Source organism: Salvelinus namaycush, chromosome 15 (genome assembly GCF_016432855.1).
Source record: "Salvelinus namaycush isolate Seneca chromosome 15, SaNama_1.0, whole genome shotgun sequence".
In the NCBI taxonomy this organism is placed as follows: Eukaryota; Metazoa; Chordata; class Actinopteri; order Salmoniformes; family Salmonidae; genus Salvelinus; species Salvelinus namaycush.
The window spans coordinates 29,378,214-29,390,234 of NC_052321.1; the positions used below are offsets into that span (position 1 = coordinate 29,378,214).

The 12,021-nt window shown below is 42.2% G+C and overlaps 1 protein-coding gene across 1 annotated transcript in view; it reads left to right on the plus strand.

Moving 5' to 3' along the window:
- The first annotated feature begins 4,101 nt into the window (after positions 1-4,101).
- zgc:174356 (uncharacterized protein LOC100137120 homolog) overlaps positions 4,102-12,021 on the plus strand; it is a 54,946-nt gene continuing 47,026 nt past the window's right edge. The window contains exons 1-4 of the mRNA XM_039009000.1: positions 4,102-4,483; positions 5,668-6,430; positions 9,175-9,272; positions 11,602-11,740. Coding sequence (XP_038864928.1) covers positions 4,367-4,483; positions 5,668-6,430; positions 9,175-9,272; positions 11,602-11,740 — 1,117 coding nt within the window. The 5' untranslated portion in view covers positions 4,102-4,366. The remainder of the gene's footprint in view (positions 4,484-5,667; positions 6,431-9,174; positions 9,273-11,601; positions 11,741-12,021) is intronic.

Genomic DNA, 12,021 nt, shown 5'->3' on the forward strand with positions numbered 1-12,021 from the left:
ACTGGGGCCCTTCAGGGGTGTGTACTTAGTCCCCTCCTGTGCTCCCTGTTCACCCATGACTGCGTGGCCAAACACGACTCCAAAAAGATTTGGCATGGGTCCCCACATCCTCAAAAAGTTCTACAGCTGTCCGGGCCACTCAAGGACATTCAGAGACTTGTCCCGAGGCCACTCCTGAATTTGTCTTGGCTGTGTGCTTAGGGTCGTTGTCCTGTTGGAAGTTGAACCTTCGCCACAGTCTGAGGTCCTGAGCACTCTGGAGCAGGTTTTGATCAAAGATCTCTCTGTACTTTTCTCCATTCACATTTGCCTCGATCCTGACTAGTCTCCCAGTCTCTGCCGCTGAAAAAGTTTGCCCGGGCGGCCAGTTCAACGAAGAGTCTTGGTGGTTCTAAACTTCTTCAATTTAAATGATGGAGGCCACTGTGTTCTTGTGGACCTTCAATGCTGCAGAAATGTTTTGGTACCCTTCCCCAGAACTGTGCCTCGACACAATTCTGTCTCATATGGAACGCCGTTTGGGTCTTTGTGTGTCAAAAAAGATACACGTCAAATAAGCTTTTAATTTGACACGTCAAATAACACAATTATATTATAGAATGTTGTGTGTGCTGAATTTACACGTGCAAGCCAAGCGCCATTACGATCACTGTCACAGTTGTAAAATACCGTGTTGGTAATAAGGCATTATTTCTTCGAACGAATGTGAAAACGCCCGTGTGAGCATTTGAGATTAGATCAGGATCAAACGAGCAGGATCAAAAATGTTTGTAAATATATTTGATACAGATGTTATCAGCAACTTCTGGGGTAACTAGCTAGCTTTAGCTTGGTACCTAGCTAGGACCAATGCAACCAGCCTGAAAACAATGAACAGTAGAAACTGTAGTCATTTTCAATTTTCTTAGCAATGATTTAGGAATTCATGTGAGTAAGTATTAGCAAGGTAGCCACTTGTTGTTCTCCTATTGAAATAACTAGCTGGCCTGCTACTGCTACTCAACCCTGCTGCCCAAAACTAACGTTATAAGCAGCCAGCTAGATTCATCGAGCTACTATACTATGGCTTGACCGTACTGGGTTATGTGTTGTGAAGCCAGCCACAATAAGGATTAGCCACAATAGTGGAATTTGCAGTTTGCCTTTAAAATAAAAGAATTTTTTTGAAAGTGATGCAGAAGCTACTATGGCAATGGCCATTGAGGAGCATTGTTCGCTGCTAGCATGCGACCATTTAGGTATGGCTTGCAAAGCTGCCTTTTCAGATTCTGTGGCAGCAACAAACTTCCAAGTGCACAGAAATTATTAGGGGAGTACTGGCTCCTTATTTTATCAAAAAAGTAAAATCAGATGTGGGGGATGAGAAGTTCAGTCTCCTTTTGGATGAGTCCACTGATGTCAGTGTCTTGAAATACCTGGGTGTGGTGATTCGGCATTTCAGTGCTAAAAAAAGAACCGTTGTGTCCACATTTCTCGGGCTGGTTGAATTGGAGGGGGGCGATGCCAGATCAATAGCAAAGGCGGTAGTTGAGTTTCTTGAGAAGTGTAACCTTAAAAAAGAGAATCTTCAGGGTATTGGCACTGATAATGTGTCTGTGATGACTGGGGTGCACAACAGGGTGCACAAGATTTTAAAGGAAAAATGTTCATTGCCCAAATTTCCCGTGTGTGTGCCATTCTGTACAATTGGCTGTCAGTGCAGCATCCAAAGAAACCATCTCTAGGAGTGTTGAGTACTTAATCAGGGAAACCTACAACTGGTTTTCGATTTCCCCAAAACGGCGCGAGGCGTACAAAGCAGTGTATGCCACAATTAATTGTGGCCAGAAACCCCTGCAGATCACCAAAGTGTGTGCCACACGTTGGCTATCGATTGAGCCTGCGGGAAGAACTGAAACTCCGCTTTGAGTTGACCAAGGTCAGTGAGCATTGCTACATGGTGGATGTGCTCCACGCCATGTACATGGACAAGACCAACTATGTCTACCTGACATTCTTGAAATCAATCCTGTCCGACGTACAAGTTGCAGTGAAGTCATTTGAGGGAGAGCAAACAGATCCTGTCAAGCTTTTGGACAATCTGGCATACCTCTTAATATCAATTTGCAGTAGAGTAGTCAACCCTATGGCAAAAATGTATGTCCTGAAGGATGCCATTGATGGACATCTCAGTCCATCACTATTCCTTGGGTACCTTTTCGAGAGCATGTTGTACCAACTCAGTCTTGCGCCAGAGGACAAAAAGGTCATATGGAGACAGTGCATCAACTACATTGTTGCTTTAAGCAAGGAGCTGCAAAAGCAAGGCTCTCCGACAACCTAGAAACCTTGCGAAACATGGCCTTGTTCAGTGTTAAGGAAACGCTAAAGCACAATAAATGCACCACCGAAATTATTAAAGTAGCTGAGCTACTGGGGTACCAGCCCCAAACAATTGATCAAATTGTTTCCCAATGAAGAAACATCTATCTGTTTAGGTGGGACTCAACTGAAAATACAGTCGAGTTTTGGAGTGAAGTGAATAACTACACGGACTCTTCCGGGTCAAATCCATTTGAAGAACTGTGCAAAGCTGCGCTCGCTGCCCTCTCCTTGCCACACTCAAATGCGGAGGTTGAACGGCTGTTCAGCCAAATGAGTGTGTTCAAGTCAAAGTAAAGAAATAGAATGTCACTGCACACTCTCAAGTCCATACTCCTGGTGCGGTATGGACTGAAGCTGGCTGGTGATACCTGTTACCAGCATAAACTACCAAGTGAAGTTCTGCAGCAGTTTGGCACCACAGCAGCATACAGCTTTAAGGCCACTCCATCCTCTTCTGCTGGTTCCAGCTCTGTGACAATGCAGTTGGACAGTGAAGATGAAGTGGATTTCCTTGCCAATCTATGATTCATCATATTTACAGTACGTATGCAAGGAGTGGACTTTCTGGAACTGGCGGAAACACACAGCTGATGGTGGCAGTGTGCACTGCAGTGTGAGCGAGAACAGTGGCAATATCTGGAGGAAACCAGTGAGCAGCTAGCCAGCCAAGCAGCACAACAACCTGGAGAGAGCTGGAGAGAGATGCCTAGCGCACACATCAGTATTTGAGTTAAGCTGCTTGTTCAATAAGATAGCATATATACCTTGTTATTAGCTTGTACCTATAATTGTTGATCAGTTAGGTAGCATGTTAACTACCAATACACTGCTTAAAACTATAATTGTTCAGAATGTGTAGGTTTACTAGTTAAAAAGAAAATAAATGAAATGCAATTGTTCAATAATGTGTAATGTGTAATTGTTCAATAATTCAATGTGTTGTGTTTTTAAAAATCTGATCATATAAAATGTGTTGTGTTTATATTATTTTTTACAAATAAAAATATGTGATATTAAACAAACAAATCTAAACTAACAAATGTCAAATCATATTTTTCACCGAGATGGCCAGTCAATTTGAGAAACGTCATTGTGTATTCTACGTAATGACGCAATTTTACTGTATTACGTAATGACGTCATCACGTAATGCCATCACCGCGTCATTTATCAACATTTAGCAACAAATCGACCTGCCTCTAGCAACTTCCCCTGAAAATTAGTTGGCAACACTAGCCACGCAGACCAGCGAGCAGTGTGGGTGCAATGATTGAATAACATGTATGTGTAAATGTATTTTCCAACGCTAGCGCGCGACGTGTCCGGTCTGGTCAGCATGTTAGTTGCCAAAGTACCCAATTGTCTTACCTCAATAAAAGTAATACCTTAAAAGTACTTCAAGGTCTCAGACGGAATGACGTCACCAATTGAATCGCTACTAGTGCGCACCGCTAACTAGTTAGCCATTTCACACCGGTTACATAGGCAACATATTTTTTTTGTCAGGTGGTCTGTCATCTCTGTAGTGTTCTTTCCAACTCCACTGAAGCAAAACAGGAAGGTGTATCATGGTCTTATTGTTTAGCCTAGTCTGCAAAACCATGGTGGCCAAGGTTTGACCTTTTGCACATCTATTCATCCCAAATGGCAACCTATAGGCTAGTCCCTACATAGTGCACTACATTTGAATTGAGCCCTACACTGGACAAAATTAGCTAGTGCATACTGGGAATGAGTGTCATTTGGGAGTGCAACCTTTTACTTTATTACGGAACGAGGAGCTGCTGTGACTCATTTTAATAACATGGAACTGGTCATTTTTACTGTAGGGACGAGGTAATGATGCGTTATACTGACAAACATGTGACTCCTCTGTAAGACGTCGATAACTTGTTATACCTCCTATAGGCTAATTGTAGCAAGAGTTACCTTGTCTTTTGTATTTCTGTTACACAAGTCGTGTTTGCACTTCTCTGCTGTCCCAAGAGCGACTCAACAACGATATGTCAACATGGGGACAACGGGTCCGAACATTCGTTACCGTGGAGCCGGTAATTTTTTTCTACATGACCAGCACGTTTATCGTGACGCCTGCGTATCAACAGCTGGTCATCGCAAAGGTAGTGGGCAAACGATCTGCTCGCGACATTATCAAACACACCTGTTTACTTACACATGTTTGCTTATTAGGCTATTCATGAAACTATCAGAACTATGGTTGCTATTTTCAGTAGCATAGGCTATACTCGATTTTTGTTGCTTATACATGTTCAACTAGACCAATGTTTTCACCAAAATTAGGTGTAACAGTCCTGTCCGTTCCAGTGACATGAACAGTAAAAGTCTAAATCAATCAATCTGACATTCAGATTAAAATAGTAGGCCTACCATTAGATATGATATCCCGACCTTTAGAGTAGAGTGTGTACAATTTGGGCACAGTTTATTTATTTTATCTCAATGGAACTCAAAGCAAATGTAAAGCTCAGACATAGGACTGAACCGATATAGGCTACTGTATGCTTGTGGGTTACATATAGCATACAGATGCAAATATCTGATTCTCACAGCTCCCTGCCTTTTTATTAATATACAGTCTGCTCCCTCCTCTCTCTCCTACCTCTGCTGAACTCAATTCAATATCCATGTAAAGGTGAGGCAGCACATACATATAATACAATACAGAGTTCAACAGTCAAACAACGTCTGTATGTACTGTACATAAAACTCTGTAGACAGTGTGCCTCTTGCAGCGAGGGCCATAATTTTTCTGTGTCATTTTTCTCTGTTTTTATGGTTTATATTGTCCAGATTTATTTAATAATTTCAGACTGACATCTTATCCGTCTGTTTGGGCTCATTAATGCTGCAGCACTTTCCATGTTGCAATAGCATGCATAGCAGATGAAATGGTTCCCCAAGAGTAAGTTCACCTCTGCACGTTCGATTTTATCCAGTAAAATGTAAATGATAAATGTAGACAGGGAAGCAGAAGTATGGTTTGAATGAAATGTGTTCTTGAGTCTGTGCAATGGGAACTGTGGGATTGACTAAGGTCATTTTACATGCCTCAACACTGCGTAAGTCTTTTGAGCTGAAGCCTAGGCATTAGCTCTGGGAGTCATTATGAAATTATATTCTGATAAAAGTGTATTATAGCAATAGTCCCTAACATGAGTACCTAATAAATTAGGGAACAATTCCTGTGTCCAGATTATGCCTTTTCCTGGACAAAAAAAAATATTAAATAGATTCTCTATTGCTTAATCTCTGGAAACCTTAAAGTGTCTGTTCCTCTGTCCAGGTGTGCTATGAGCTGTTTCAAGACTCTTACATCTGCAGCAGCCCGGCGCACCTCAAGGATGAGGAGGAGCTGATTGAGGGTCGTGCCTCCTACATCCTCCTGATCTACACATGTGTGACCAGCCTACTGTCCATCCTTCCAGCCATGCTGCTAGGCTCCTGGTCTGACCGCTCCAGCCGCAAGGCTGTCATGCTGCTGCCTTGCCTTATGTCTCTGGTCAGTGGTGGTGTGCTCATAGCAATGTCTCTACTGGAGGACATTAGTGTGTACTGGTCGCTAGTCGCCGCAGGGGTAACGGGCCTCTCTGGAGGATACGTCTCAGTATTCCTTAGCTCGTTTAGTTACTTAGCAGATGTCACAGCCGGGTTGGAGAGTAACCGTACTCTGCGTATGGCGGCGGCAGAGTCGATGATCTTCGTAGGAGGGACGGTGGGGTTCTTGTTAGTTGGTTTCTTGATACAGGAGTTTGGGCTGACGTCTGCATTTGTGGCATACTGCTCCTGCCATGTTCTCTCAGTGCTCTATATTCTGCTTTGGTTACGGGATCCTGAACGCTCAGTCCCACCTCCACCCTCAGGGGAAGATGGAGACAGACTGCCATGTGAAGCTGCTGATACGGACGCTGAACCATCATCCAACCTGTTGTGCCTGTCTGATGTCAAGAGGTCCTTCCAGGCCATGTTCAGGAGGAGGCCAGGACAGCAGAGGCAGAAACTGCACCTTCTTATAGTCTGCACGTTCATCAACAACCTGGTAGCTGTAGGTGAGTAAACTCCATCTGTTGTTTGATCATTATTGTCTCAACACAGCTGTTCAACTGAGGGTTTTCAAATGAGCTGTTAATGCCATTGTTTTCCTATTTGAAACATACAGTATGATAGACCTTCACAGTATAAGCAATACAGCATCTGTGCACTCAACAATGTTGAATGTGGTTGAAGAGCTCAGAATCCAGATCGGAGAGGTGATGCTTTCCCATTTAGTCTGTCGGCTCGCTGCTCCGCACGGTGCCACAGGGGCTCTCGGAACGCTCTGCTGCCTTTTGTTGGGCTGACTCTGAAGCAGGCAGCTGCATCGATTTGGAGGAGGAGATGTATTATGTTCGTAGTCTATGGGGTATGTCTGAGTGTTGCTTATTGCCCTGAGGGTTTTCAATCGAGCTGTCATGTTGTTTTCTTATTTGAAACATACATTATGGTAGGCCTTTATAGTATTAGCAGTACAGCATCTGTGCACTCACTGTCACCAAGAAACATTTTTGAATGTGGTTCAGTGTTTACATTCCCTGTCTCATGTCATGTAATATTTTCTTTTGAATACTGGAATATGTAAGCCTACTTCCTGCATGTTAGATAATGTTTCTTAAACACCATTGAGTACCTCAATGTCAATGTATAGTTTGTCATCCATACATGAACAAATTATTTCTGAATTCATGTACAGTTATGTTACACTTCATAATAAACCCAATCCATTTTTGAAATGGCCAAGGCTGTCAGTTATATAGTCACCATTATAGTAATTCATACTTGGTTATGAATACATTACAAATGTACTTCAGAGCTTATGTCTATACATGCAAGAGGCCATGTGTTCAAGCAATGTCCTACGCGATAGAACCCTAAATAGTGAATAAAATGGCAGTATCTCAAATGTCTTATAGAATCATTCCTAGCAATTATTTTATGAAATGGAAAATGAGATATACCATTTCAGTGACAGTCTGTATTTACAGAAGTATGTGATTGCCCTGTACACCTACACATAAAATTACCTATTTAAAGACGGTCATGAAAATCTATGGTTCACGTACAGTACCAGTCAAAAGTTTGGACACACCTACTCATTCCAGGGTTTTTCTTTATTTGTTACTATTTTCTACATTGTAGGATAATAGTGAAGAAATCAAAACTATGAAATAACACATGGAATTATATAGTAACCAAACAAGTGTTAAACAGATCAAAATATATTTTATATTTGAGATTCTTCAAGTTGCCACTCTTTGCCCTGATGACAGCTTTGCACACACTTGGCATTCTTTCAACCAGCTACATGAGGTAGTCACCTGGAATGAATTTCAATTAACAGGTGTGCCTTGTTAAAAGTGAATTTTCTTAATGCATTTGAGCCAATCAGTTGTGTTAAGGTAGGGGTGGTATACAGAAGATAGCCCTATTTGGTAAAAGACCTAGTCCATATTATGGCAAGAACAGCTCAAATAAGCAAAGTGAAATGACAGTCCATGATTACTTTAAGACATAAAGGTCAGTCAATCTGGGAACATTTCAAGGACTTTGAAAGTTTCTTCAAGTGCAGTCGCAAAAATCATCAAGCGCTATGATGAAACTGTCTCTCAAGAGGACCGCCACAGGAAAGGAAGACCCATAGTTACCTCTGCTGCAGAAGATAAGTTCATTAGAGTTACCAGCCTCAGAAATTGCAGCCCAAATAAATGTTTCAGAGTAAAAGCAACAGTAACATATCAACATCAACTGTTCAGAGGAGACTGCGTCAATCAGGCCTTCATGGTCGAATTGCTGCATAGAAACCACTAAATGACACCAAGAAGAAGAAGAGACTTGCTTGTGCCAAGAAACATGAGCAATGGACATTAGACCGGTGGAAATCTGTCCTTTGGTCTGATGAGTTCAAATTTGAGATTTTTGGTTTCAACCCCCGTGTCTTTGTGAGACGCAGAGTAGGTGAACAGATGATCTCTGCATGTGTAGTTCCTACCGTGAAGTATGGAGGAGGTGGTGTGATGTTGTGGGGGTGCTTTGCTGGTGACACTGTCTGTGAATTACTTAGAATTCAAGGCACATTTAACCAGCATGGCTACCACAGAATTCTGTAGCGATACGCCATCACATCTGGTTTGCGCTTAGTCCCACTATCATTTGTTTTTCAACAGGACAATGACCCAACACACTTCCAGGCTGTGTAAGAGCTATTTTACCAAGAAGGAGCGTGATGGAGTGCTGCATCAGATGACCTGGCCTCCACAATCACCCGACCTCAACCCAATTGAGATGGTTTGGGATGAGTTGGACCGCGGAGTGAAGGAAAAGCAGCCAACAAGTGCTCAGCATATGTTAGAACTCAAGACTGTTGGAAAAGCATTCCATGTGAAGCTGGTTGAGAAAATGCCAAGAGTGGGCAAAGCTGTCATCAAGGCAAAGGGTGGCTACTTTGAAGAATCTCAAATATAAAATATATTTTTTGGTTACTACATGATTCCATATGTGTTCATAGTTCTGATGTCTTCACTATTATTTTACAATGTAGAAAATAGTAAAATAAAGAAAAACCCTTTGAATGAGTTGGTGTCCAAACTTTTGACTGGTACTGTATATATAACCGACAAGTAATATTCCACCACAACAACTGCATTACAACTCTATATGAACCTTTCCTCTATATCTTAAACTCCCTCTAAACATTTATTACGTTGGCAATCATTCTGTGTGTGTGTGTGTGTGTGTGTGTGTGTTTCCTCCCTCCCAGGAGAGCAGGCTATCTCCCTGCTCTATTTGATGTACGAGCCAAGGGAGTTCACAACTGAACTGTATGGCGTGTTCAAATCAGCCCAGATGCTGCTGTTAGTAAGTGGCTCTGCTTCATCAGAAAGGTCATGATTGTGATTTAGATGCACCAAAAGGTAAACATCAATTGATTTTCCCAGCAACTAAAGACTCAAATCACTGAGAAATGCATTGATAATTCTACTGTAATAAGACAGTAATATGTAAAGATTTGGCTGATATGGTGCAACAATTATTTAAGTCTGATCCACATAACCAGAGGTCCAGCTCTGTACTGTACATTTCAAGTGGAAGCTACATTTGTTTGCATTACCACTTGCAGCTATGGGTTTATTTGTTCAGCTGATTCAATCATAAAACTAAATCTAGCTGAAAAAATGATGATCCCATGGCCTTTGGCTTTATATGGTCCTAGAGTACTGCCAATGGTCATTGCATAATGTGAAAACATTTGCACATGACTCAGATCACATGATTACTTCTGCGTACTGTGGTTAGTTACCCACGTGTGACTTTCCACACCAAGGTCCACAGGTCTCCACTTGACTGGCCATGGATTGGATGATAGTTAATGATATGCACTAGCTATGTCCCATGGCTTGGAGCAAGAGTGCATAGTACCATCCAGTCCCCACACATTTACAATGACACATTCTTACCATTTCACCTTGTTTTAGAAATCCAAAAACACATAACAGAAAAACAGAAACAAAAATAGATTAAATTAAGTTTCAACTCAGTGTATGATTTTGTGTGTGTGTGGGGGGTGCGGGTACTTGAGTGTGTCTCTTCGTCCTTCGTGATCTCATGAATGAGTCTGGGTCGATGTCTTCCCTTGATGTGACACTTAAACAAAGACTGCTTGTTAAAGAGCTCAGAGTCCAGATCGGAGAGGTGACGCTTTCCCATTTAGTCTGTGTCGGCTCACCTGCTCCGCACGGTGCCACAGGGGCTCTCAGAACGCTCTGCTGCCTTTTGTTGGGCTGACTCTGAGGCAGGCAGCCACATCGATTTGGAGGAGGAGGTGTATTATGTCCGTAGTCTATGGGGGATGTCTGAGTGTTGCTTCTTGCCCTCTGCTACAAACACTTTAATTACCAACAGATGAAAGACTTTAGAAGGGGGGAAACTACAGGGTTTGTTTTTAGCTCTCAGGATTCAAACAGTGAAAGTTGAAAAAATAAGGGAGAGGAAGGGGAGTTAGGAGGAGAAAATAAGGGAGAGCAAGGGGAGTTAGGAGGAGAAAATGAGGGAGAGCTAGGGGAGTTAGGAGGAGAAAATAAGGGAGAGCAAGGGGAGTTAGGAGGAGAAAATAAGGGAGAGCTAGGGGAGTTAGGAGGAGAAAATAAGGGAGAGCTAGGGGAGTTAGGAGGAGAAAATAAGGGAGAGCTAGGGGAGTTAGGAGGAGAAAATGAGCAGCTTGTAGCCTCGGCTATACTAACACAGGTAATCCATCCCCAATATTAATGTTAGTTACATAATAGAATATCAAAAGGTTATGGAATTGTCAATAAAATGTATTATTTCTCCTCAGTAGAAACAACCTTAGCAGGTCTGGGAGGGCAGCAGGGGTGAGTTCACGGCTCCTCTCCTTGAGGTAGCTTTTAATAATTGGCTTAAAGGTTGAGAATGAGATTGACTTGTAATTAGGGCAGAGCAGAGTTCCCTAAGAATGATTAAACACCACAAACACCACAAGCTCTAATGAGTTGATTGAAGTAAAAACATAGAGAGCTGACCTTCTCAGGGAAACGTTTATGCATTCCTATTATGTTTCCTAGTGTAGATTTGAGACTGCTGGTGAGGGAAGGGGGTAGAGGGGGGATGAGGACACTGGCAACTTGTCACCCTGAGCTGGACGGGATAATTAAATCAAATCTGTCAGCTTTTAGACAAAGAGGGCAAATGAGTCACATTACACACAGGCACTCTGACGGGCATAAACAGACGCGCACACACACACACACACTCAGGCGTGAAGTGTATGCACGCACATATATAGCCTACACACACAGGCTGGTACACACACGTACATAAATAATCCATGTTTGTTGTTTTGACACAATCTCATCATGCACAATCTCTAAAGGTTAATTGATGCAGTGTTTTGGCTAACTAAGGAATGAGGTTCAAGCATATAGTGACTCGTTGTAGAACAAAAGCCAAACAGCAAACTTTCCCAAATTACCCCAAATTGTATTTTTAGGAGCGACCAGTAAATTGATTGCCCAACTGTAATTGCAGATTGTTAATTGTTAGGAATAATAGACTATGATCCGATCACTCAAGAATGTATCCAATTCATTCAACTTCCAATCAAGCATTAAACAATCATTAATATTCAATAAGAAGTAAAGAATGTCTAAAGGTATGTAATGTTTTGTCCTAGGGGTTTACCCTGCTGGGGATCTTCCCACTGCTTATGAGAGTGGTAGGAGAGATGACTCTGGCCAAAGTGAGTGTCCTCTTCAGGACAGCAGGCTTAGTTCTAATGGCCTTCTCCACTAACACATGGATGGTGTTTCTAGGTGAGGGGACCTATGCATGGATTGATGATGTACTGAACTAATATGAAATTCTGGGCCGCTATTCACAAAGTGTTTTAAGAATATGGATAGTTCAGCACTCCTACTCTGAGACACTATGAATAAAAGCCCTGAGGTTTTCTCAAATATAAAAGTTTTGTTGCCTAGCCGTCATCCTGTAGAATTACCCTCCTGCAGGCTTTTGCTCCAACCCTAATCTAACACACTTGATTCTAGGAATTGGCTACCCACCAGGACCCTGATTGGCTGTATCAGGTGTGTTA